The sequence below is a fragment of the Esox lucius genome, chromosome 15 (genome assembly GCF_011004845.1).
Source record: "Esox lucius isolate fEsoLuc1 chromosome 15, fEsoLuc1.pri, whole genome shotgun sequence".
Lineage (NCBI taxonomy): Eukaryota > Metazoa > Chordata > Actinopteri > Esociformes > Esocidae > Esox > Esox lucius.
The window spans coordinates 3,844,395-3,870,542 of record NC_047583.1 but is presented as its reverse complement, the minus strand read 5'-3'; the positions used below and the strand labels follow the sequence as shown (position 1 = coordinate 3,870,542).

The window sequence follows — 26,148 nt, the reverse complement described above, 5'->3', positions numbered from 1 at the left end:
GTTGATAATTATATTTAGCACATGGTTAAACTGGAATATACATGAATACAAATAACAGTAATACAATTACTTGAAAACATTTGTATTTATTGTGCTGTGTGACTAACGGAGGTTTGATATTACAAGCAAACCTGAACCGTGTGGCGTTAACCGAATACAGTATTTTACAGTTGACCAAATTATGCTAAAATGGTGAAGTTACCGTAACGTAACTGTAAACTGGAAATAAATGGGATTGTAAGTAACAGTTGTGATCCCAGTTAAAATGCAAACAACAAAATCTTCTAGTTTTATCCAGTTCCCCCCGCCCCATCCAATAAAAATGACGTTTCTCAAAGAAACCTCAAGCATGTTGAAACTGCAAAAAGCTACATGACTCATTTACGGACTCTCTGTGCGTAGTCTTGGCGACGGCGCATGCTTCCTGGCGCGAGTCTCAATCCAGCTCGTACAGTAAAGGGTTTTGAAATGTGAAACCAGCAGACGTAGTGTGATCACGGATTACGACCTCTTCTCCGTCCCTGTTGGTTTCTCTCAGCACAGACGGCTGCGGTGTCCCATCACTGTCCTGAGAGATCTGCCCGCCCGGCCGGTCGTCCTCGTCATCATCATGCCGTAGCGCCTGGGCACGCCGAACATGCTCGCTCACGTGCACAGTCTCCTCAGTCTCGTTATCAGTAACTGTGGGCTGGTCACTGCTGTCAAGACTGGATATGGCATCAAATCTCTCCCTCAGGCATGATTCCACCTAAAACAAAATATATATATATATATATATATATATATATATATTTTTTTTTTTTAACAGCAACAAGAAATTGAAAGGCTAACTAAAAAAAACGGGTCAGCTTTTGCTGGAAACTGGTTATTTTAGTACTGAATGAATGTTAACCCAAAGACTGACTCACCTCCTGTAAACTTGTTTCATTGTCTGGCTGCCCCTCAGTTTGGTCAGTGCACCCTGCGTCACGGGACTCTGAGATGCCAGCTTGGTGTGGGTCAACCCTTCTCAGCTTGTTTTGCCTGTCCTCTTCAGCAGAATGTTCAGATAACTCTTTCTCTTCCAGGAGAGTGATGACTTTATTTTCAGAGTGCAGAGATGATGTTGTTTCACTGTGATACTCTTCTAGGATGTCCTCTTCACCGCAACTGGTGTGGTTCGCAATATCTTCTCGGACATGTGTTGTGCCTTCCAACTGTTCTAAGCTGTCACCCCTATTCTCACGGATCTCCTCTTCCCCATGAACGAAAAGCTGCTGGCCGGACACTCCGTCAAGCGTGGGCTCCTTCAAAGGTAGAACGGGCAAAGTGACAATGAGCTGTTTCGTTTGTTTGTTGAATTTCGCCTCTCCATTGTTCTCATCTACTGGGTATGCCATCGGCAGATCTAGCCTGTAAGCTGGTTTCGTTGACTGTAACAGAACACGTTTTTCTGTCACATCCAAATCAGCGTCCTTAGCAGACCTGAGCAAAGGCAAATCTATGGTGATGACAACCTCTCTGGGGCGTGGACTCTGAGCTGAGTCTCTGGAACACCTGAAGTCCTGCAAATCAATGAACGATCGGTATTTTAGAGCATAATGCGGTTTTGTCGGTTCCTTGGCCAAACTGGTGTTCTGTTGTCTCAAGCTGATATTTATGTCGGACTGAATCTTCCCCGGCTTGGGTTTAGGGGACTCCTGTTCTGTTACTGTGTCTGATCGTGTCCCGTCGGGGTACGGGAATGAGAGATGATCAAGAGGTGATTGTTTTTCTTTGGCATGTTGACCAGGTATGGGCTTGCGCATGACAGCGGCGTGCGGGGCCCCTTTGTATTTTGTTTTCAAAACTCTTACATTGTTCCTATCCAGCTTCACTTTGCCTCCATTCTCCACTGCCTCAACGGCAGCACTGTCAACCATTTCCATGAATCTGCTGTGTTTTCCAGCCATGTGAAGAGTGTCTGGGTGGAAAACGACATCGTAGATCGTGTACTCATTCCCCTTGGCATCACGGTCTTGCCTCCCGGGTGTCAGACTGTGAGGCAGTGACCAATTCTGTCCAACTCTGCCATCCTCGTTTACACTCCTGAATTCAGGTTTACCAATCATGTCATTGCTGCAGACATTGATGAAACACTTTTGCTTACCGTCCACACTCGTCTTCAAGACCCGGTAAGGTTTGGGGTGGATAAACTGAATGTCCATGCCTCTCTCTTGCTCTAAACGCTTGATATCTTCCTCATATTTCTTCTTGCTCTCAGGCTTTGATATTTCTTCTGCATATTCGTGCAGCATTTCTCTAAATTCCTCGTTCTGAAAAGCTTTGGTAAAGCGGCCTATTTCATCTGGCGTCATATTTAGGTCTTTGAGCTTGGAACCGAACTCCATTTATCCGCTTGACAAATTACAGCTAGCCGCCAATTCTTCGCCTATAGCTGTCTTGCTGTCACAACACAACTACACAAAGGTAAACAGTGAAGTAATTTTAGGATGTTACACAATATTACCAATGTTGTCCATGAAAACCTTCACGAACGGGCCAGAAGTTTCTCTACTTCTGAGTTTTTAGACTAGTTAACCAGTTGCGTTGTTCACAAGCTGCGAAGTGCCTCGTGTATGTTGACAAAACCATGGCAACAAGGAAGTGGCGATGGCTCGTCCATGACGTTAATACAAGAGAGGAGTTATGTAGGCCTAAGAAAGGTGTACTTTCAAAGAAACAAAACAACCTAAAATTAATTACATTTATAATTATACATTTATTATATAATGTCGTATCCATGTGGTGGGAAAAAAGAATGGTAAAATCACAATCTTATGTATTAAAAAGCCGTTACTTTTATTTAAAACAGAAGATCCATTCATACTCATAATGAAATAAACAGTAAATCATTAACAAATGCATAGAGCCACAATAAGTCGATAAAATATTTTACAAAACAAACATTTTATATATTTCCAGTCAGAGTACTAGTTTTTAACATTCCAATTCTTGCAATAACTGTCATTGCCAAAGACTGGCACGTTAAGTAGCCCAGAGGGAATGGAATTCATCTCAAAAGATTGAGACTCTGAAGGGAGTATGAAATCCACATTATAATTTTACTGTAGTCCAGCAATTACATTTTCCTCTCATTCATATTTATTTATTAACATTACATTTTTTGCTAGATGTCTGGAAATAGGTAATTCTCTTCTGTACAGCAGGTAGTAGTTTTGCAGGCATATATGGAAGCTGTTTTTGAAGCATCTTGCAGTTCTTTACATTCTTGGCTATGTAATCCTCACATATCCTGCAAAACATTTTTTTTAAGAGATTGAAAATAGCGATGCAGGAAATGTCATGCATTTTGGTAGATGTAGCAATCTACTAAACACTCTGTTAAGGCACAAATGCTCAAGCCTATTAACTGGCTAGATTGTATAGGGACCATTGGATTTCTTAAAAAAAGCAATATATGTTATCATGGTGTCAAGTTGATTCTTCTTAACTGAATTATTCTAACTGATTAGTTACCTAAAGAGTGAGTAGGGCTTCATCTGGAAAACAAGAGCATCATTACAGTGGCCCTGAAGAAAGGGGGAAATAAACAGTTTATTTTAGTGTCCTAAACAATTCTTTATAAAGGTACCAAAACAGCTCATTGTAAAGTCAGTCCCAGAAACATTCTAATCACAATAAGAGTGCAGTGATCACTTTGGTTATGATTAAATTATTTTAATAATATGTGCATTAACATAAAAAAAAGCTATTTCAGTTTTATTATGCATGGTAAAATCATCCAATGAGAATTATTAGAGAAGGCATGTGTGTGGTTTCTAATTCTGAATTGTTTTACTTAAACTTACTTTGTCTACCAGGAGGATGAAGTCACAACTTCCCCCAAACACAATGACATCAGAGTCTTTCCCCTGGCAGGCAGTGTGCCACAACCTGAGAGTGGAAATAAAATTAAATGGAGGCTTGAAAGTGAATTGAAAGATCTCAATGTCAGACAATGTGCTACCTTTTAATTTGACCATTTACACAAGAGGCACACAACGCAGATGTCAAACAAATTAAATGTTTTCTTGTGTTTTAGTAATTAAATGTGTAGTCTTGGACTTTTGAGATAAAGTAATTTATTAAACCTCCCTGTTATAATCCATAAGTGGAATCACAATCATCCCTCAAAATAGCTACGAAATTCAAACTTTGAAGGGGTGTGGTTTTAATGATATGGGGCAAAATTCGGCACATACACCGATCAGCCCTCACCCGTTGAGGCATGTACTCCACTAGACCTCTGAAGGTGTGCTGTGGTATCTGCCACCAAGACTTTAGCAGCAGATCCTTCAAGTCCTGTAAGTTGCGAGGTGGGGCCTCCATGGATCGGACCTGTTTGTTCCCCAGCAGAACACTGCCCTGAGCATCACACTGCCTCAGCCGGCTTGCCTTCTTCCCATAGTGCATCCTGGTGCCATGTGTTCTCTAGGAAAGCGACACACACGCACCCGACATCCACGTGATGTAAAAGGAAACTTGATTCATCAGACCAGGCCACCTTCTTCCATTGTACTGTGGTCCATTTCTGATGGTCACATGACCATTGTTGGTGCTTTCGGCAGTGGACAAGGGTCATCATGGGCACCCTGACTGGTCTGCAGCTATGCAGCCCAAAGCAACAAACTGTGATGCACTGTGTGTTCTGACACATTACTATCAGTAACAGCATTAACTTTTTCAGCAATTTGAGCTAGAGTAGCACATCTGTTGGATCGTACCACAGGGGCCAGCCTTCGCTCCCCACGTGCATCAATGAGCCTTGGCCGCCCATGACCCTGTCGCCGGTTCACCACGTTTCCTTCCTTGGACCACTTTTGATAGGTACTGACCACTGCAGACCGGGAACACCCCACAAGGGCTGCAGTCCTGGAGATGCTCTAACCCAGTCATCTAGCCATTACAATTTGGCCCTTGTCAAAGTCGCTCAGATACTTACGCTTGCCCGTTTTTCCTGCTTCTAACACATCGACTTTGAGGACAGAATGTTCTTTTGCTGCCTAATATTTCCCACCCACTGACAGGTGCCACGGTAACGAGATCATCAGTGTTATTCACCTGTCAGTGGTCATAATGTTATGGCTGATCGGTGTAGATGACATACACCGTGTAGATGACCCTTTTTGGCTGGACAGCTTCACTTTTACAACCAGTGGACAGAAATTGCAGACCGCATTTAACAATGGATTTAAACATGACTTGAACATAAACTACCTTGGTTTGTTCATGTACGGATGCTCAATCTCCCTCCATTTCTGCGTCTCAACATCTAATACCCAGCCATCGCCTGGAGAAACATCATTGTATTATTTTTATAAAGACAAATATTGCAATGTTTTGATGGAACATAAACAGAACATAGGTAGGATTTAGAACCTGAATGGGTAAGTTACTTCAAGTAGAAAAGAACATCCTCAACTCTGGTAAGATCCCTTTGTGAATTCATTTTAATGCAGACAGTGGGGAGATTCTTTTCTACAACCCCGTTTCCAAGAAAGTTGGGACGCTGCATAAAATGTATATAAAAACAAAATGCAATGATGTGCATATCATTTAAACCCTGTATTCAATAGAAAATAGTACAAAGATAACAAATCAAATGTTGACACAGACATTTTATTGTTTGTTGAAAACTACATGCCCACTTTGAATTTGATGCCAGCAATATGTTTAAAAAAAGTTGTGACAAAGGCCACATAAGATTGGAATAGTTGTGTAATGCCAAAAAACTAAACCTGGTGGAATATCACACAACTAATGAAGTCAATTTACAACAGGTTGGTAACATGATTGGGTATTAAAAGATAATTCCAGAGAGGATGGGTCTATCAGAAATAAAGATGGGGAGGGGTTCATCACTCTGTGAAACACTGCGCCCACAAATAGTGCAACAATTTAAGAATAACGTTTCTCAAAGTAAAATTGCCAAGTGTTTGGGGATCTCATCATCTACGGTACATAATATCACTGAAACATTCAGTGAGTCCGGAGAAATCTCTGTATGCAAGGGACAAGGCCAAAAACCAATATTGGATTGCTGTGATCTTTGGGCCACTGCATTAAAAACAGATAATAATTCTGTAGTGGAGATCACTGCATGGGCTCAGGAACACTTCCGAAAACCATCGTCTGTGAATATAGTACGTCGCTGTATCTACAAATACAAGTTAAATGTCTACCATGCAAAGAAGAAACCAGATATAAACAAGATCCAGAAACGCTGCCGCCTTCTCTGGGCCTGGGCTCATTAAAGATACCAAAAGGCTGTGTGCTGAGCCCCCTCCACCCTGATCCTGAACACTGGTGTTCCACAAGGCTGTGTGCTGAGCCCCCTCCTGTACTCACTCTTCACCCAAGACTGCGTTCCTGTACACAGCTCCAACACTAGGCGAAGTGGAAAACTGTCCTGTGGTCTGACAAATCAAAATTTTGAATTATTTTTTGGGAATCATGTTCGCCGTGTCCTCCAGACTGAAGAGGAGAGGGACCATCCGGGTTCTTATCAGCGCACAGTTCAAAGGCCAGAATCCATGATGGTATGGGGGTGCATTAGTACACATGGCATGGGTGACTTTCACATATGTGAAGGCACAATTAATGCTGAACAATATATAAAGGTTTTGGAGCAAAATATGCTGTCATCCAGACAATGTGTGTTTCAATGCCAAACCACATTCTGTATATATCACAACAGTATGGTTCCGTATTAAAAGAGTCTGGGTGCTAAACTGGCCTGCATGCAGTTCAGATTTGTCACCCACTGAAAACATTTGGCGCGTTATGAAAAGAAAAACACTACAGAGGAGACGCCGAACTGTTGAGCAGCTGAAATCCTATATCAAGCAAGAATGGGAATACATTTCTACAGTAATTGGTCTCCTCAGTTCCCAAACACTTAGTGTTGTTAAAAGAAGAGGTGATGCAATACAGTGATAAACATGCATCTGTCCCAACTTTTTTGAAACGTGTTGCTGGCATCATATTCAAAATGGGCATGTATTTTTCCAAAAACAATACAATTTCTCAGTTTCGACATTTGATATGTTGTCTTTGTACTATTTTCAATAAAATATAGGGATAAAGGATTTGCACATCATTGCATTCTCTTTTAGTTGCATTTTATGCAGCATCACAACTTTTTTGTATTTTGATTAGTTTTTCTGCCCAGCACCTGATTAGTTGGATGTGCACAATTATTTTCACCTTTCACTACTGGGTAAATTACTTACTCATTGGTTTGCATTCTATACTCAGTCCTCCAAATAGAAACAAAGCGCTGTCAGATATTGCGGTAAGAGTATGCCATGACCTTCCCAATGGAACAGGGGAAACTGGTACTCTGGAAGAAGCCATTTTGAAAGAACAGTTAAGAAAAAGAAATGGTGATGCATTAAAAGTATAAAACAGTAACTATTTCAAATTAAGCATGAACAGTGATGGACAGTAAATACGTACATTTCGGACCATGTCCATGACTCTAGATCTAGACAATGAATGTCACTCGTCCTACATTCCTGAATGTGAAAAATAAATTATTCCAAACCAGCGCAAAAAACACTTGAATCTTGAGCCCATGTTTGATTAGACTTAGAGACATTGAGCTGAATAATTTCTCACCCGTATTCTGCCCCCATATATGTATCCTTTGTTGCCAAGTGTTGCACTAGCATGGGCTGCTCTGGGCTCAGGAGAATGTCCCTGTAGACAAAACTATTTTTTTCACAATGTAGATATTCACAAAGCAACAGTCATTTATTAAGTCCTTCTTTATGGTATGTCCTGTACAGTGGAAATAAAAAGTCTACACACCCCTGTGAAAATGCCAGGTTTTTGTGATGTAAAAGAACGAGACAAAGATAAATCATGTTTAATGTGACCTATAATGTGAACAATTCAGTTGAAAAACAAACTGAAATCTTCGATGGGGAAAAATAAAAACCTTACAATAACCTGGTTGCATAAGTGTGCACACCCTCTTATAATTGTGGATGTGGCTGTGTTCAGAATTAACCTCTCATAGAAACTAATGTTAAATAGAAGTCATTACACACCTGCCATCATTTAAAGTGACTCTGATTAATCGCAAATAACGTTCAGCTGTTCTAGTAGGATTTTCCTGACATTTTCTTAGTTGCATCTCAGAGCAAAAGCTATGGTCCGCAGAGTGCTTCCAAAGCATCAGAGGGATCTCATTGTTGAAAGATATCAGTCAGGAGAAGGGTACAAAATAATTTCCAAAGCATTAGATATACCATGGAACACAGTGATGACAGTCATCATCAAGTGGAGAAAATATGGCACAACAGAGACATTACCAATAACTGGACGTCCCTCCAAAATTGATGAAAAGACGAGAGGAAAACTGGTCAGGGAGGTTTCCAAGAGGCCTACAGCAACATTAAAGGAACTGCAGGTATTTCTGGCAAGTACTGGCTGTGTGCTACATGTGACAAAAATCAAACATCAAGTCCCCCAAAAGCACACTGGAAAATGTGTTATGGTCTGATGAAACCAAGGTTGAACTTTTTGGCCATTATTTCAAAAGGTATGTTTGGCACAAAAACAACACTACACATCACCCAAAGAACACCATACCCTCAGTGAAGCATGGTGGTGGCAGCATCATGCTTTGGGGCTGTTTTTCTTCAGCTAGAACCGGGGCCTTAGTCAGGGTGGAGGGAATTATGAACAGTTCCAAATACCAGGCAATTTTGGCACAAAACCTTCAGGCGTCCATTAGAAAGCTGAAGATCAAGTGTAAGTTCACCTTTCAGCACGACAACAACCCAGAGCACACATCCAAATCCACAAAAGCATGGCTTCACCAGAAGAAGATTAACATTTTGGAATGGCCAAGCCAGAGCCCAGACCTGAAACCAATTGAACATCTGTGGGGTGATCTGAAGAGGGCTGTGCACAGGAGATGTCCTCGCAATCTGACAGATTTGGAGCGCTTTTGCAAAGAAGAATGGGCAAATATTGCCACATCAAGATGTGCCATGCTAATAGACTCCTTCCCAAAAAGACTGAATGCTGTAATAAAATCAAAAGTTGGTTCAACAAAGTATTAGTTTAAGGGTGTGCACACTTATGCAACCAGCTTATTTTTTATTTTTCCCCCTCAAAGATTTCAGTTTGTTTTTCCATTCAATTGTTCACGTTATAAGTCACATTAAAGGTGGAAAATGTTCTGACATGATTTATCTTTGTCTCATTCTTTTACATCACAAGAACCTGGCATTTTAACAGGGGTGTGTAAACTTTTTATATCCACTGTACTGTAAATAATATGCTATCACATCCTGTTTTCATATAGGTATGTCCTTTACTGTAAACAATATGCTATCATATCCTAATGTTTTCATATAGGTATGTCTTGTACTGTAAATAATATGCTATCACATCCTAATGTTTTCATATAGGTATGTCCTGTACTGTAAATAATATGCTATCACATCCTAATGTTTTCATATAGGCTATGGCTTTAGAACTAACTCTTTCAGGACCTTTGCTCCATCTTTAGACCAAAACATCCTGGGTTTCCAGAAGCTTTTGTGCAAGTGCGGATTAGGTCCTGCACGTGTATATTCTCTACACACAGTCTCTTCAGCAGCCCAATTAATACAGAAAAAGCTACAGGCCACATAATAATCACAGCCCTAACAAAATAATAAATAATCTATTGGTATAACCCTAAACCTACAGTATTGCTTTAAATAATGTACAGTGAAAACAAAAGATGTTGTACAGGCACAACATTGATTCTGTCCACTGAATTATAATATTTTGTTTGTATAGACATAATTTTATGTCTGTCTTACACTGGTATGTGGTTCACACCATCTGGCTGATGTTGGGTCAAACATATGGACTTCATTGTTCCATCCCCAATAGATGTCCTCGGCCTATAGAGCACAGTATTACTAAGCCATACAACAAGGGAAGATTATTTACTTAATAGTAATAGTGCATTCACATATACCCTTGGACATGACTAGAACCAGAAAACAAAATTACCCATGATGACTCATCCATAAGGAAGCTTCTGTTGTTATTGATTTCATCAAGTTGCTTATGACCATATCCACCAAAGTAGATAAGCCTACAGAAGGGCAAAAAACAAGACCACAATCAGAGTGGTTTAATATTGCTTGGAGGGACTTCGTGTCGGACAAATATTAGTTTGGCACTATTTCTAAGTTAACGCCAATAGTAAAGGTGTAATCCAAAATCTGTCAATCATCCCATGTAGGAAAACAGTGCAATGGACATCGCTTTTTCATAAAGATTGGTTACCTGCCATTGAAAACCCAACAGGAAAGTTTGTCTCTGGGTGAGGGAGGGGAGCCAGTCCTATGGTTCACTTTGCTCCAAGTGAATTTTCCATCCAGGAGGTTGACACAGTAAAGCTGCAAACACAGCACGTTAAGCGATCTAAATCTCGCAGGCTGTCCACAAACTATTTTCGCACACCCATGTCAATTTGTTGGAACGTCAGGGTCCACATTCATTGCGTGTCTCACAGTAGAAGTGCTAATCCTGGTTCTAGCTCAGCCTGACCTGGTGATCCTGATCATCATGAGAATCCTGGTTCCAGTACTCCTATTCTGAGACAGTGTGTGAATTCATGCCCTGGAGCCTTTTACCTGCTGAACGAGTTTACCTGATTGGTCTGGCCACTGTCATCACATCCACCAAATATGTACATGTCCCCATTCATCGAGCAGCCACAGATGCCTGACATTGGGGATGGGACCTCTCCGGACATCGTGCACATTTCCCTTCAGATAAATCAATACATTTGAATAAACATACGAACGGAACAGAACGTTGCAGGGCACAAAATTCATAGATACAGATATACAAACACAAAAGACTAGTATTAAATTTTTCCGATTGTATCCTAGTAACTATTTAATGTTATTATAACATTATATAGTTTCTATACGTACATAGTTACTTAGGAATTTAGTGTCTTGCCTAATGTTATATTGGTTTCAGTACATAGCTTAATGAATCTTTTTTGTTTTCATGGATAGGTTGTAGTGTACAAAATAACAAATAAAGATTTTTAAATAAAGATACTCCTGTTTTATACATTTGTAATACACTATACAAAACATTCCATTCATACTCTTACCATACACCACTTTCTAAGTCGAATAACCAGATTTCATCATTGGGTAGGAAAACTTCATCATCAGCAATTGACTTGCAGAAAAAAAGGTATATGTTATATAGTCTAAAAGGCATTAATCAATTAGTGTACATGAATCAAAAGTGAGAACATTGCATATTGGTTAAATAAATAAAATGTATGGCAAAAAATAAGTTCCTATCCCCTGGCTAAAAAGCCTGTCTACAAGCCGGGTAGGCTTTCAGCTTGACGGTTTTCGCTTACCACGTAGCCTCCCCATACATACATTACATTTCCCTCAACTAGAGCCGTGTGACCGCTTCGCTCGCGGGCAACAAGCTCTGAACAGTGCTTTTCCGTTGCAGAATCCATGGTTGCTATAAAGGGATATATAAAAAAGATATGTCAACATGTAATGTTTCTTGCAGTAGTTCCAGTGTTTCTGGTTTAAGACATATGCATAGCTAGCTATAGCATTGCCATGGAGCCACTCTGTTTTTTCAACATAACCTTTGACAGCGCTAAAAGGGGCTGTTATGGTAAGTGAGACAGGACTCACCGGTATCCGCTGTCGTCTCAAGATCAAGATTGTGTTTTTGACCAACTGCAACAGAGACAAGATAATGACAAGTTCTTGCCCTGATAAGCTTCAGGGCAGCAGGTCGTCACATCGGACAATTGATTGGCACTTCTGAACTGTTTTTCAACCTGACCCATCAAAGTGTTGTTCTATTTCTGTATTCTTTCTTAAACAATAAAGTGCGTTACATTGTCAAATAAATATAAATATATGATTAATAAACACATGACAAGGCTGATATACCATATATATTGATAATGCAAGTAATAATATGTCCATCTGGTTATAATATACTTACATCAGCCTGCGCCTGCGCTTCCATAAGTCTTTGTGAGTATGTATTCATAACATCAGCTGACTTCAACCAGCAAATCTGCACAGCAGTAGCGAAGCTTGTGGTGAGCGAGCTTCGCTTTGGAGGAAGTGACGAAAGATGTGGGCGGAAGTTAATATTTAGCGCCAAATGTTGATTCTCGATAGCTTTTGTTGTTGATGTGAAGTGGTCTTGAACATGGAGGTGCGCAAAGTAAAGACGAAAGTATCATCGGGCTTCAAGATGCGGGGTCTCATCCTTCGACCGTATGTTATGATTGCTCAGTAATGTTGTTCTTTAAGTACTGTCTTCCTATTATTGTTGCACTGTCGTAAGGGAACCAGCAAATATCAATATTTCGTTGAATGGCCCATATTTGTTTACAGTCCTTTTAAGTAGGCTATGTATTCCTAGTGTGTAGCAACTGTCTATGTCAGATTCGCTGGCGGATAACTGCCTATTACAGTAGTTGCTGTTAACCTCATATTCTCAACTTCCGATTTTATCATAGTAAATAACATAATCGTAATCATTTTACTGAGTACCTCAAGTCTCTGGATGTTGTGGTGCTGTCTTGGTTTACACGCCTCTGTAGCATCGCGTGGCGGTCGGGGACAGTGCCTCTGGGATGGCAGACCGGGGTGGTGGTCCCTCTTTTTAAGAAGTGGGACCGGAGGGTGTGTTCCAACTACAGGGGGATCACACTTCTCCCCGGTAAATTCTATGCCAGGGTTCTGGAGAGGAGAATACGTCCGATAGTAGAACCTCGGATTCAGGAGGAACAGTGTGGTTTTCGTCCGGGCCGTGGAACACTGGACCAGCTCTATACCCTCTCTAGGGTGATGGAGGGTTCATGGGATTTTGCCCAACCAATCCACATGTGTTTTGTGGATTTGGAGAAGGCATTCGACTGTGTCCCTCGCGGCATCCTGTGGAGGGTGCTTCGGGAGTATGGGGTCCTGGGTCCTTTGCTAAGGGCTGTCGGGTCCCTGTACGACCGAAGCAGGAGCTTGGTTCGCATTGCCGGCAGTAAGTCAGACTTGTTCCCGGTGCATGTTGGACTCCGGCAGGGTGCAGCCAGGGGCCGGAGGGTGTCAGGTTTGGGGACCACACGATTTCGTCTCTGCTCTTTGTGGATGATGTTCTCGTGTTGGCCCCTTCAAGCCAGGACCTTCAGCATGCACTGGGACGCTTTGCAGCCGAGTGTAAAGCGGTGGGGATGAAAATAAGTACCTCCAAATCCGAGGCCATGGTCCTCAGTCGGAAAAGGGTGGCTTGCCCACTTCAGGTTGGTGGAGAGTTCTTTCCTCAAGTGGAGAAGTTTAAGTTTCTAGGGGTCTTGTTCACGAGTGAGGGAAGGATGGAACGGGAGATTGACAGACGGATCGGTGCAGCTTCTGCAGTAATGCGGTTGATGTATCAGTCTGTCGTGGTGAAGAAAGAGCTGAGCCGCAAGGCGAAGCTTTCGATTTACCAGTCAATCTACGTTCCTACTCTCACCTATGGTCATGAGCTTTGGGTCATGACCGAAAGTACAAGATCTCGGATACAGGCGGCCGAAATGAGCTTTCTCCGCAGGGTGGCTGGGCGATCCCTTAGAGATAGGGTGAGAAGCTTGGTCACCCGGGAGGAGCTCAGAGTAGAGCTGCTGCTCCTCCACATCGAGAGGAGTCAGCTGAGTTGGCTTGGGCATCTGTTCCGGATGCCTCCTGAACGCCTTCCCGGGAAGGAATTCCGGGCCCGTCCCACCGGGAGGAGACCCCGGGGAAGACCTAGGACACGCTGGTGGGACTATGTCTCCCGGCTGGCCTGGAAAAGCCTCGGTGTCCCCCCGGAAGAGCTAGAGGAAGTGTCTGGGGAGAGGGAAGTCTGGGCATCTCTGCTTAGACTGCTGCACCTGCGACCCGGCCCCGGATAAGCGGAAGAAGATGAATGAATGAATGAATGAATGAATGTAATCATTTTAGCTAGACCGTTTAGTAGCATTAAATGCATGTTAATGAAATTCCATAGAAACTGTAATGAAAACTGTGTTTTTTTTAAATGAATGGTAGGAATTATGTCTTGACATATAGATAGCTAACGTGTTAATAGCTAGATAACAACATGTTGTCATTGTCCTCCAGTGATGCCAGCAGGTACCTGATGGAGGTGTTGGAGTCTGTCAGTGACCTGGAACTGGATGATGTCATCGAGCGGATCCTGGACGCTGTGGAGAAGCAGCCATGTAAACATTTTTATTTCATAACTTAAATCGGGTAGAAAATGTAATACTGGCATGTTTTTTACATTTTTTTATATAGTTGTTTCGTTCCAATGTGGCTCATTTAGTTAATGATGGTGCCTAGGCTGTGGGTTCTATCCCCATGAGGACCAGGACCAAAAGTGTAAGCCCAAGATAAGTGACTGCTGCATGATACGCACAAAGTGTCGAAAACAAACAGCTGTGATCATGAATTATGTCAACCGTGCTGTTGTCTGCCCTCCTGGACAGTGCCCTCCAGTGTGATCGAGTTGGATGTGATGGAGAGAGCTGTGCAGGACTGCAGTCAGACATGTGATGAGACCATGTAAGTTTGTTTTGGTCGCACAATCGCCCTCTCGTCATGTTCGACTGGTCGCCTTGTTAATGTGAACCACTTGATCGTTATTCAGAGATAATGTCTTCAACATCATTGGCGCCTTTGACGTGCCGAGATATATCTACAGTACAGAGAGGAAAAAGTTTGTACCGTAAGTATGAGTGTTTAATCCTGACTTCCTGATTAGTATGCACATTTAATCCTGACTTCCTGATTAGTATGCACATTTAATCCTGACTTCCTGATTAGTATGCACATTTAATCCTGACTTCCTGATTAGTATTTTTATTCATTATTTGGGGATGGATTGGTACTCTTTTCAAGTATTTCTGTAGGTCCCAGGTTTGTGTTATCCAATTTATACCCCAGAAAATCTAATAAATGTATATTTGGAACTATGTCTATGAAGACATCTGTCAGTTAAGCGGTTGTTTGTTCTTTCCTCAGGCTTAACATGACCACTCACTCTGCCCCAAGTCTTTGTGGCTCAGCCAGGGACAAGGCCGAGCTCTTCAGAGAACGCTACACACTTCTTCAACAAGTCAGTGGGCTCCATTTCTACATAGCTGAAATTGCTTCCTACTTCGCTGGTCTTTGGATTGTTTTGCCTTACAAATGTTTCTTTTTCCAAGACACTGTTTTCTGTGATGTCGTTGGCAAAACAATTTGTTTCCCGTCCACTCGCTTGATGAATGTAATGTCGAATCTGCTAACATTGTGTCCCTGATCCACATCGACCTCTCGTTTATGCAGCGGACACATCGACACGAGCTCTTCACCCCACCTGTCATTGGGGCTGCTGTGGAAGAAGGCAGAAACAAATTTCAGGTAAATAACTTTGTTGTACATTTAAACAATTTTATGTAGGCTACAAGGGGTCATTTTCAGACCTCAGACTTCACATTGGTGTTAATGGATTTCCCTGGGCTTTTAAAAAAAATTCTAGCTCAAGACGGTTGATGCACTACTGGGTAGTACTGCTAAGATGGGAGATGTCATTGTCTTGGGGATGATCACTCAGCTTAAAGAGGTAAGCAGATAGATTTATGTTAAGCACTTTGAATTCGGAGTATACATTTCTAATGTAATATAGGGATTATATAGGGATCTCATCTTGTGGCACTATCTGATATACATGTTGTTACGTGTCAATATCTGATAAATTATGTAGCAAAATCTGAAATCTTTAATATCTGCATCATGTAGAGTCCAAAAGAAGATGTTCCCTTTTTCAGGGTAAATTCTATTTGGAAGACCCCAGTGGTACGGTACAGCTGAACCTCTCAAAGGCAATATCCTTTCACAGAGTTGGTGGGGACAGAAGAAACCATTACAAAATGGTTCTGTTACATAGAGGAGCAGGAACACTTGAAGTCTGGATTACAGCCGGTGTTAAATGTATTTCAAAGCATGTATGTTTTCCGTAACTTTCTCCTCACCAGTTCCACAGTGGACTTTACACAGAATCCTGCTTTGTTCTGGCAGAAGGTAAATAATAAAAATGTACATGAATGGATGGGAGATTTACCATTAACTCATTGTGATGCAAACTGTGATTTCATCCATCGTGATATCTTTGTATTAGAGCGTAAACACTAACACAGTGATTTCATCCATCGTGATATCTTTGTATTAGAGCGTAAACACTAACACAGTGATTTCATCCATCGTGATATCTTTGTATTAGAGCATAAACACTAACACAGTGATTTCATCCATCGTGATATCTTTGTATTAGAGCGTAAACACTAACACAGTGATTTCATCCATCGTGATATCTTTGTATTAGAGCATAAACACTAACACAGTGATTTCATCCATCGTGATATCTTTGTATTAGAGCGTAAACACTAACACAGTGATTTCATCCATCGTGATATCTTTGTATTAGAGCATAAACACTAACACAGTGATTTCATCCATCGTGATATCTTTGTATTAGAGCGTAAACACTGACACAGTGATTTCATCCATCATAAAATTGTCTCAGTGGGAGTTGTATGTTGACAACTGGCGATGATAACTCCTCATTCATACTCCTTTTCAAGCAAAATGTGACCGAATAAATTACCAAAATGTGTCCATTGTAAATCTTTTTTTTCCCTGGTTTCCACTTATCTATTTGGTCAGGCCCGTATGTAATCACCTTATAAGACTCTCCTCTGTTTCCCCAAAGGCTGGTATGAAGACTCCGTCTTCCATGTGAACGCATTTGGTTTCCCACCGACAGAGCCGTCCTCCACCACAAGGTCAGCAGATGGAAAATGTCGTTAGGCAGGGTGCTCACGCGGAGACCAGAGGGGCCACATTTGCTGTTTAACATGACAAAACCATTGCTGGCGTTAATAACCTGATAGGTTTTGTTGTACGTCCAGCTTCTAAGTGCACTATATTATCATCCCCAACCACTCAGTTTGGTGAACACGCATCACGTTTCGTTCTCCATAAAATATCTGCAGGAAAATGTGTTGCCAATAGGATGAGAAGGGTGCAAGTTCAGTTATATTCTATTGTGTTGTGTTTAACTCTACCGTTGACATTTCAGAGAGCCTGAAAATTAATAAAGGTTTAAATAGAAAAACATTCACATAAATGAATGTAATGACATTTAAATGTGAGGATGACCGTGGACTCTGGTGTCCAGGGCCTACTACGGCAACTTGAACTTCTTCGGTGGTCCATCCACCACATCTGTGAAGGCCTCGGCCAAGCTGAAGCAGCTGGAGGAGGAGAACGAGGATGCCATGTTTGTGGTGGTCTCCGATGTGTGGCTGGACAGCGTGGAGGTGATAGAGAAGATCCACCTCATGTTCTCAGGTCTGTCGGCCGTGTATCTTCTCCCTCCCTAGAGTTGGAGCCCGTATGCGGAGGTGTTCGCCGGGATTCGGTAATCGTGTGGTGACAACTGTGCAAAGGGCTTTATACGTGCAAATGTATTGATTGTTTGCGAAGGGTTTAGAATGAGGGAGCAAAGATTTTGATGTCCTCATGATCAGTGTGCTGGATATCTAGCTCTGCTTAAGCAGTAGTGCATGTGGTATGTGGCCACTATACCATGGCTGAGAGCTGTTCATAGGCACAGCATTGCGGGGTACCTGGACACAGCACTTAGCGATGGTTCATTGGCAATTCATCACGATCCTTGACATGCCTTGGTGCTATTATAAACCGGTTAGAAGAGTAAAAAGTAATGTGATGTCATACCAGTGGTATACGATCTCTAATACCACAGATGTCAGCCAATCAGCATTCAGAATTCAAAGCAACTGTTTCATAATGCTCAGCAGTATTGGTGTGTAACAAACCTCTCACGTCCATTGTAGGATATGCAGCCATGCCTCCCACCTGCTTCATTTTCTGTGGCAACTTCTCCTCAGCCCCCTATGGAAAAACACAAATCAAATCACTTAAAGGTAGGAAGGATTTCCATTCATGGTAGTTGAAAGCATTACCCAGCATGCAAAGCTCAAGCTGTAGGTTCTTGAAGTACAGAGGTCAGCGTCCCCACACGCCTGACTCTTCGGTCAAATGGCAGCCGTGTTGCAACCGCTTATCTTGTCACAGCCCAGCCTCTCTAGCTGCTGACACAATTACATCTTCATCAAAACAGCCACACGGTGCCTTTGTCCTCCCCATGTCTTGAATATTCTCAATAACATACGATGCAGTGAATCACCGGTCCAACTGCTGTTTCTGGAAAATTTGTGCAAATTAATGCGTGCATAATATCAGGCAGTGCAAATGCAGAGCACTCCTCAACGAAGCGTCAGTGAGTCAGATATTCTGACAGTAGCTGGCTATGAATTTAAAAACCTTTCTTCCTTTGCCACAGAGTCGTTGAAGGTTCTCGCAGATGCAATCAGTGAATACCCCACCATCCACAGCAGGTTAAGTGTTGGTCGAATAGTAGATAGACATGAAACTTTGATATTCTAGGAAGTAATTTTAATGTTGTGACATTGTTACATGACTTCCGTCCAAAAGGGACAAACGGTTTTAGGGATGCTCCCTATGCCTAATATAGGGCTGGTCAGTACTAACGGAGTGAACTGTTGTCTTGCTCTGTGTTCAGTTTCCTTGTTTGACTGAATGTGTGTTTTAAAACTGCAGTAGTCGCTTTGTGTTCATCCCCGGGCCAGAAGACCCTGGTCCCAGTACCATCCTACCCAGGTGAGAGAGAAAAAAGACCAGTGTTTCTCCTCTGTGTGGTGTTAGTATAGATTTGACTGTGTTCTCTGATGTACGTGTACTGTACAAAAAACATGCTCATTTCCTCAGGCCTCCACTGGCAGACCACATTACTGAAGAGTTCAGACAGAAGGTGCCGTTCTCTGTGTTCACTACAAACCCCTGCAGGTAACTGGAATAGAAGGGTTTTTGGAGAGATTCTCCTTCCTTACGTTTGTCTTGTGTCTTGAGCTTCATTTAATCCACAGCAGTTTTTCACATGCTGTTTTTTTTCCCATATAAGCCTTTACCATTCTACACCATTTTCTTTAGTCGCCCCCCCCCCCCCCCTATGGCATGTTGTCTCAGTTTTGTCTCTTCACAATGAAATCTGTTAAATATCGTCTTTAGCTTGTCTCAACCTGTGAATCGCCTTCCTGTGTCAGAATCCAGTATTGCAGCCAGGAGATCGTCGTCATCCGAGAAGACCTGGTAAACAAGATGTGCAGGAATTGTGTCCGGCTTCCTAGTGGCAACCTTGACATTCCAAACCATGTGAGTTTCAGCCCCTATGTTACCGAGGCCTCCATTTACAAACCGACCCACGGGACATACTGACCTGCAGTGTATTATTGGATAAATATTCGCCACCCCTTTTTAATTAATTATTTTCTTTCGTTCAAAGTGTCATTCAAGCTTTTTTTTTTTCTATAGTAATATTTTTTGTCATCGATCTTTGCAAAATATTTAGTAATTTCATAGTAGAAGTATTGCAAGCATTGTAATACAACGATCAGAGCCCCTTTCCATATGCGCCAAAACTGCTTCCCTAAATGATGAGTATATGAGCGTCTGTCATGTTCTGTGTCTGCAGTTTGTGAAGACCGTCTTATCGCAGGGCCACCTGACCCCACTGCCGCTGTATGTCAGCCCAGTGTTCTGGGCCTATGACTATGCTCTACGACTCTACCCTGTGCCTGATGTCATCATCTTTGCTGATAAATACGACCCCTTTAACATCTCCAACACAGACTGCCTGTGCATCAACCCGGTACTTGGGCCCGAATTCTAACCGTTTTGTTTTGTTGTCTGACACGGGGTGAGGTGTTGTGGTTGGATTTAAAAACGAATGATGTTTTCTTAATTCAGAAACCGTTTATCCACTGTGCTTGTTTTGTCTTTGCAGGGCTCTTTCCCAAAAAGTGGCTTCACTTTTAAGGTGTATTACCCATCCAACAGGACAGTGGAGGACAGGTGAGGTTTGATTTTTACGGCGTTCATGCATTATTAAATAATGATTTTATAAGCATTGTTCTTTTCTAGCAATACAGCAACTACAGTTTTAAGAAGCCCTTGTTTTCTTCACTGATTAAAATATTATACATATTAATTTTCTCCACAGCAAACTCCAAGGTCTATAATACCACACTGCTGCGTCTGGACTTTGGTATCAGCTATAATTGTGTTGTGTAATGTAAAATATGCATCAAAGAATACTTCTTATAAATACCTTTATTTTATTTGTTTGGTTGGGATACCTTTTTATCATGGAGAATAACATTCCTTGAATTGTCAATTGTGTGTAACTTTTACTGGATTGGTGAATGTGAAATAAAGCAGATGAGATTTGTTACCTGTATTTTCTTATTAAATGAAATTTGACCTCACATAAATGGCGGACACAAGATGTTATTGATCATTTCCGGTCGGTCATCTTGAAATTGATGACCTCGCCCAAATGTCGCAAAGCAATCACTGGATAAAAACAAAGCTTTACATAAGGGCTATAGAAGACGTGGATCATTGGAACCGGAGTACGTACGATTCTAAGTAGCCAAGTTGCATAGAACTTCAATGTGTGTTTTGCATTAAAGACGAAATATTTGTTCATACGGCACACTAGTACCGTAGCTAGCTACGTTAACGAGCTAGCTGGCTTAGACATCAAACGAATATCCTTGTTCTGTCTGGCTACACCAAAATATTTTTCCACAGTACATTAGCTAACTCATTAGCTTCGTTTGTCTTGCACAGTCGTCGATATGTGCATAAAATTACATGCTTTTGAAAAGTAGCCTCTAGCATGCTACCGATCTCCCGGAACATAGAGGAAAACTGCAATCAACTGTAGTTGGCTTGTTTTTTTGCACGAGCTACAGTAAGAATATATTGTATTGGTCATGTCGGGCAAGCCATAAACATGCAGCACATATCAATGTAAACCAACGAGGCAGCTGTTGGGGGAAAATACTGTAGACAAATGTTCCTACAGCTTTAGTAGCTTTACTTGGGTCTATGACTTAAATATGTCTTTGTATTGTTCTCTAAAAAGTCAGATTGGAAAATGTTTTCTCTTCTTAACAGATATAGTAATCATATAGGCAACAGTGGTAGTCCAGCTGGCTCCTTTCAGTCTCACTGAATATTTGCATACCCCAGATTTATAGTTAACATACTATACTAAACAGCCCTCTAATCTCATCCAGGTGATAATGGCAGAAATGGAGGAGGACATTGCTGACCACTTGCCTGTTGACGATGAAGATGAAGAGTCTGAGAGGGACGAAGATGAGATTAGAGAGTTTGACTGGTTGGTGGAGGAGGCCGAAGAACTTGACGACGACGACGAGGAAGATGAGGATGTGGTTGTTCCGAACACTGAGGCAGAGTCCATTGAGCTGGACCAGCCAGCTGAGCGCAGTGGTCACATAGCAGTAGTGGATGGCCACTGCATGTATGTTTGGGGTGGATATAAGGTAAGGCAGTATGATACACATTCTACATTTGCTGTCATATATGTGCAGTAATATTTCTGAAATATTGAACTGAACACACAGTATCACGTAAACCAGACTAGCTAGCTTAAGTTTTAATTTTAGAAAATACCAACAATGATTAAATAATTTTGCCGGGAACTTGGGAATCACCTTTTATGTTGGCTACAGTTTTTCTGGTTGCTATTACCTGGTAATTATTCTTGCAAACGGTATCCCGTTTTTTCTTTATTCCCTGTTGTTTGTCCTGCAACTAGAATTCCCAAACTACAGGTTACTTCGACTTATACTTGCCGCGGAATGAAATCTGGATCTACAACATGGAGACCCAGCGATGGTAACTATTGTTGTGGCTGTTTGTATTTCAATGTGTGTATCTATATAACCTCAAATATACCGTCTGTATTTGCAGGAAGAAGCAGATGACCGGGGGGAACCTGCATGCATCCATGTCTGGCAGTTGTGGGGTGTGTGTGGACGGAGTGCTCTATCTGTTTGGAGGCCACCATGCCAGGGGAAATACTAACAGGGTATGTGGGTGTCTTGTCTTATTTTGGCCCTCGGAACTGAGACAGTATTTTGAATACATCAATTGTTGTGACAACTGAGTCATTTAAATGTCATTTACATGTTACGTAAATAACATTTTACGTTTGGCCCGACCCCTAACCTGAAACCAAGTAGATGTACATGTAATTAACACGGCGTTCTCTGTGCACGCTGTTCGGCTGTTGTATTTTGAGCATTTCTTTTGGGGGACTGCAAAGTCTTTGAAATCTGTACTACACTACTGCTCGTCTGCCATCCTGATCAAGTCTGTTCTCTTCCAATTTCCAAGGTAGTCTACCCATGTTTATAATGATGTTGTATGTGCACAGTAACCATATTGAAGGATCTAATACATTCGTTTAGGTATCAGGGTTTTTTTGGTATACATTTTGGCAGACAAGCAGGAGTTACTTTTTAAAGGTTGAAATCCACCTCCACTTTTTAAGCAAACTAATAAGCAGCTGCAAAGGATTCACTTTCAACCTCAGGTTGTTGTTTGCACTTTAAAGGAACATTAATTACAAGGCCGTCATCCCTATTGTTCTCTTTTTATTACATTTCTTTTATATCATCTCATTCATTTCTGGGTTCTCCTTCATTGCCACCAGGTCTTTCGACTCCCTCTCCGAACACCTGTTCTCATCTGGGAGGAGATGAAGGATCTCAAGGGCCTGGCCCCCTCCTGCAAGGACAAACTGGGCTGCTGGGTCCACAAAAATAGGTGCAGAGTGACCCGTTGAAATAAAGTGCTTTAGAAACCTTTCTTTTCCCGATCGTACCGTAATCCCAGGAGAGACAGAAAAGAGTTTCTCAAGGCCATATTGTCTGTGTCCACAGGATAATATTCTTTGGGGGCTACGGCTGTGTGGCACAAGGAGCTCACCGAGGGACATTCGAATACGATGAGACGTCATTCATGGTACTGCCGATTAATTCACCTCAGCTGCCTGCACGGCCAATAAGGGTGCTGGTCGTTAGGCCGAATGTCATAATGTTTCCTGAGACCGGGAGGCGGAAGCTGCGCCGGTCCAGTGTCAGACCGTGTTGTCTCCTGTTGCAAAATGGATTCCGTTGCGTGCCCTCATGAACACCACCCGTTGTTTATTCATGACAGGGAGATAATCCGGGGCGGGGCTGGAACAACCACATTCACATCCTGGATCTGGAGACATCGGCGTGGAGCCAGCCGGTTACCAAGGTAACGCCATTCCCCCGGATGCATCGGGGGAATCAAATGGCGACTTCGGTCATTTTGCACAGCTGCCCGGGTCAAACGTTCTACCCTCACTTGTGGTTTTTCTGTCTCTCCTAACGAAGGGCACTGCCCCCTCACCCCGGGCGGCTCATGCCTGTGCCAAGGTGGGCAACCGAGGCTATGTGTTCGGAGGGCGCTACAGGGTAGGTGTTTCGCATTTCATTTGGCGCCGGGATTTTCCAACGGGGGGGGGGGGGCGCACAGCCTGAACAAGCCTTTGTCATTTCCATTTGATAATTGGCTGATTTCCCAATTTAAAGTGAGGCAGTGAAACCTGGGGAGAAATGCCCTATTTACAGATGGCAGACCATAGAGAAGGCAATGATGTGTTGAAATGCACTTGAGTTAAACAAAAAAGGGGAGGGCAGCATGATAGTTTGAGTCCAAACGTGCATATTGATTATAGAGCTGTAATCAAGTATTCAAATGAGAGATTTATTTCTATAAAGTAACCCAATCTTTATTGTAACCCGTTTCTGGTTTTTCAATGTGTATAAGAAGACAGTTTGTCAGTCCAAATATCCGGGTGGAATCGCTCAATTTGGACCATTCAAGCATTAGACATTGTATGTAGGTCTTTAGGGCCAATATTATGAGATGTAGGGTCGGTTTGTGGTCAGACACTGTATGGTCAGAGGTGTTAAACCAGTGAATTCAATGCGTTGTTCATAACTATCAAAGCCGTAACCTTCAGAAACACTGTTCACTTCGCGAATGACTTGCCCCTTATCCAGTGTGTTTTATAAACGTTTGATCTTGCGCCATGTAAGTGAGCCTCTTTTCTCTACCGACAGGATTACCGCTTGAACGACTTGTACTACGTCGACATGGAGACGTGGGAGTGGCACGAAATGTACGCAGGGCCTCACTTCTTCGAAACCTCCTCTTGCATGTTACAGGGCAAAACAGTTTTTATTTAACGGCTGACTGTTTGTGCTTGTTGGATGTCTCTGTCATTACTGCGACGGGCCTTTCCGCCGCTGACCTTCCCCGTCTCCCCCCTCCTCCCCCCCCGGTAGGAGTGTTCCACAGCACGGTCCCGTGGGGCGCTCGTGGCACTCCCTAACCCCTGTGTCACCTGACCACGTGTTCCTGTTCGGAGGCTTCACCACATACAGGGAGACGCTGAGTGAGTGGCGAATACCTCACCGCTGATTTCCCATGGCGAAACGCACAGTTCACTAACAAACAGTGTCCCCACTGGTGGGAATTTCTGTGTGTGTACTCCATCTTTACGCCGTTGCCCGTTTGTCCTTTGCGCAGGTGACGCGTGGCTGTACTGCATCAGCAAGAACGAGTGGCAGCAGTTCAAACACAGCCACATGGAGAGCCCAAGGTAACAACGCTGACAAGCGTCTGTCAATCTGTCGTTTAAGCAGAGATGCGTGCGTGCGTGCGGGAAACAGACTTGTTTTACACTCTGACACCACCGAGTGTTGACACTCGCTGCCGTTACGTCATTCTCCAGCGTGGAATTACGCATGCGCGAGTACACAAGTTGTGTTTTAGTCTTAAGTGTGTGTGTGTGTGTGTGTGTCAGGCTCTGGCACACGGCGTGTTCCGGCCCTGACGGAGAGGTGTTTGTGTTCGGCGGCTGTGCCAACAACCTGCTGTCCCAACAGAGAGCGGTGAGAACTCGTCATTCGGGCGTAGACCAGTAAAGCCCCTGGTTTGGTTTAAGTGTCACTTCTAAGTATGCAAGTGTGATTCATATTCACGTCCTGGATTGGCTTCTCAACAGGCGCACAGCAAAGAGTTACTGATCTTCACAGTCCAACCCAAGTCACTCGTCTGGTGAGTATAAACCGTGTGAACGTGGGGCGCTATCTGCCACGCTACTCATTAGGGCACAATAGTTCAGGAAGTCGTTCCTTCTCGAATTTCATCCGTTTGGTGTCTAACATGTCGACTCAGTCACGTCGTCCACAAAACAAGTGGTCTGTTGAGTGACGTTTGAATGTCTCTCCAGGTTCTGCATGGAGACGGTTCTGCAGCACAGGGAGAGGCTGTCTGGGTCCTGGGACTGCCTGCCGAAACACCTGCTGCACACCCTCAAGCAGAGGATGGGAGGCATCAACACCCTGGGGTCATAGAAGACCCGACGCCGACACGCCGTTTTGGTGGTCGCCGGGGCTCTGTGTGTGTGTATGTGACCACTGACTGCCATGTCCCTGCTGCTGATTGTAAAGCATGGCTCGCCATGGCGACGGGGAGGGGTTGGGCGGGCAAGGTAAATTAATGTAAATAGGTTTTGTAGAGACAAGTGTTTGCGAGTCCCAGAGGCGCGTCAGTCAGCGAAGATGGCGAGTGTTCATCCTTCTGATTCTGCGCGCTTTTATGTACATACTGTATTGCATATATATTTTTGTGTGGATTTGTTGTGACAGTGTTAAAGTCTATTTTCTAAAGGAAAAGTACCATGTTCAGTCCTGCTGGAGTTGTATCTTTGACGGTGTTAGTCAGAAGAGGCTTAAAAATGCATTTTGTCCGTTTTAATCAGGTAATACCACCAGTTAAGCATTAACGCTGGAGCCACAGTACACTCAAGTTCCCATCACTGCATTTAAAAACCTGTTTTGTATTATTCCTGTCTGATTTGCACAAGTTTCTCTAGACTTTTATTGTAAAATACATTGTACAAAATTAAGTTAAATGAGTCATTTTGAATCAAGGAAAAAAAATAAACCGGATGTATGCCAAATCAGACATCATGACACTGTATTCCAGTTCTTCTCTGTGAACCAACTGAGGAAAACGTATGCTTCTG

General features: G+C 42.7%; 4 protein-coding genes across 5 annotated transcripts; 2 read left to right on the top strand and 2 right to left on the bottom strand.

Annotated features, from left to right (window-relative positions):
* Nucleotides 1–71: 71 nt before the first annotated feature.
* Nucleotides 72–2,626, bottom strand: dnaaf2 (dynein axonemal assembly factor 2). Its single transcript, XM_010879500.3, has 2 exons — nucleotides 909–2,626; nucleotides 72–748 (listed from the first exon to the last, which is right to left on the bottom strand). Exons 1-2 carry the CDS (start codon nucleotides 2,367–2,369, stop codon nucleotides 437–439), a joined length of 1,773 nt encoding a protein of 590 aa, XP_010877802.2. The 5' UTR covers nucleotides 2,370–2,626; the 3' UTR covers nucleotides 72–436.
* A 173-nt stretch (nucleotides 2,627–2,799) lies between these two features.
* Nucleotides 2,800–12,119, bottom strand: LOC105015983 (kelch domain-containing protein 1). 2 transcript variants are annotated; one of them, XM_010879501.3, is made up of 15 exons: nucleotides 12,040–12,119; nucleotides 11,721–11,765; nucleotides 11,426–11,538; nucleotides 11,165–11,235; nucleotides 10,688–10,805; nucleotides 10,321–10,433; nucleotides 10,042–10,126; nucleotides 9,846–9,929; nucleotides 7,642–7,722; nucleotides 7,480–7,538; nucleotides 7,254–7,363; nucleotides 5,239–5,311; nucleotides 3,831–3,915; nucleotides 3,499–3,551; nucleotides 2,800–3,274 (listed from the first exon to the last, which is right to left on the bottom strand). In XM_010879501.3, the coding sequence occupies exons 3-15, from the start codon at nucleotides 11,531–11,533 to the stop codon at nucleotides 3,124–3,126; spliced, it is 1,191 nt and encodes a 396-aa protein (XP_010877803.1). In that variant the 5' UTR covers nucleotides 11,534–11,538; nucleotides 11,721–11,765; nucleotides 12,040–12,119; the 3' UTR covers nucleotides 2,800–3,123. The 2 variants fall into 2 exon arrangements, with proteins under 2 accessions (XP_010877803.1, XP_012993052.1); XM_013137598.2 differs by lacking the exon at nucleotides 12,040–12,119 and having other exon boundaries at nucleotides 11,721–12,011.
* A 63-nt stretch (nucleotides 12,120–12,182) lies between these two features.
* On the top strand, nucleotides 12,183–20,434 carry pole2 (polymerase (DNA directed), epsilon 2). The gene is made up of 19 exons (XM_010879502.4): nucleotides 12,183–12,320; nucleotides 14,181–14,281; nucleotides 14,549–14,624; nucleotides 14,710–14,787; nucleotides 15,084–15,177; nucleotides 15,390–15,464; nucleotides 15,583–15,666; nucleotides 15,872–15,928; nucleotides 16,076–16,124; nucleotides 16,813–16,885; nucleotides 17,281–17,453; nucleotides 17,960–18,049; nucleotides 18,469–18,523; nucleotides 18,747–18,806; nucleotides 18,915–18,992; nucleotides 19,250–19,358; nucleotides 19,678–19,854; nucleotides 19,990–20,057; nucleotides 20,206–20,434. The coding sequence occupies exons 1-19, from the start codon at nucleotides 12,253–12,255 to the stop codon at nucleotides 20,222–20,224; spliced, it is 1,584 nt and encodes a 527-aa protein (XP_010877804.1). The 5' UTR covers nucleotides 12,183–12,252; the 3' UTR covers nucleotides 20,225–20,434.
* A 73-nt stretch (nucleotides 20,435–20,507) lies between these two features.
* klhdc2 (kelch domain containing 2) lies at nucleotides 20,508–26,087 on the top strand. Its single transcript, XM_010879503.3, has 14 exons — nucleotides 20,508–20,617; nucleotides 21,290–21,559; nucleotides 21,835–21,914; nucleotides 21,990–22,107; nucleotides 22,735–22,847; nucleotides 22,964–23,045; nucleotides 23,241–23,324; nucleotides 23,444–23,524; nucleotides 24,176–24,234; nucleotides 24,401–24,510; nucleotides 24,645–24,717; nucleotides 24,922–25,009; nucleotides 25,123–25,175; nucleotides 25,351–26,087. Exons 2-14 carry the CDS (start codon nucleotides 21,296–21,298, stop codon nucleotides 25,472–25,474), a joined length of 1,329 nt encoding a protein of 442 aa, XP_010877805.2. The 5' UTR covers nucleotides 20,508–20,617; nucleotides 21,290–21,295; the 3' UTR covers nucleotides 25,475–26,087.
* Nucleotides 26,088–26,148: the final 61 nt, after the last annotated feature.

Coding starts and splice junctions, on each gene's coding strand:
- dnaaf2 (XM_010879500.3), bottom strand. CDS start 2,369: ATGGAGTTCGGTTCCAAGCTCAAAGACCTAAATATGACGCCAGATGAA. Junction 749..908: donor ATGAAACAAGTTTACAGGAG/GTGAGTCAGTCT, acceptor ATTTTGTTTTAG/GTGGAATCATGCCTGAGGGA.
- LOC105015983 (XM_010879501.3), bottom strand. CDS start 11,533: ATGGATTCTGCAACGGAAAAGCACTGTTCAGAGCTTGTTGCCCGCGAG. Junction 10,806..11,164: donor GACTTAGAAAGTGGTGTATG/GTAAGAGTATGA, acceptor ATTTATCTGAAG/GGAAATGTGCACGATGTCCG. Junction 10,127..10,320: donor TGTTGGGTTTTCAATGGCAG/GTAACCAATCTT, acceptor GCCCTTCTGTAG/GCTTATCTACTTTGGTGGAT.
- pole2 (XM_010879502.4), top strand. CDS start 12,253: ATGGAGGTGCGCAAAGTAAAGACGAAAGTATCATCGGGCTTCAAGATG. Junction 14,282..14,548: donor CGCTGTGGAGAAGCAGCCAT/GTAAACATTTTT, acceptor CCTCCTGGACAG/TGCCCTCCAGTGTGATCGAG. Junction 19,855..19,989: donor ACTGCCTGTGCATCAACCCG/GTACTTGGGCCC, acceptor TTGTCTTTGCAG/GGCTCTTTCCCAAAAAGTGG.
- klhdc2 (XM_010879503.3), top strand. CDS start 21,296: ATGGCAGAAATGGAGGAGGACATTGCTGACCACTTGCCTGTTGACGAT. Junction 23,525..24,175: donor TGTTCGGAGGGCGCTACAGG/GTAGGTGTTTCG, acceptor CTCTACCGACAG/GATTACCGCTTGAACGACTT. Junction 24,235..24,400: donor ACGTGGGAGTGGCACGAAAT/GTACGCAGGGCC, acceptor CCCCCCCGGTAG/GAGTGTTCCACAGCACGGTC.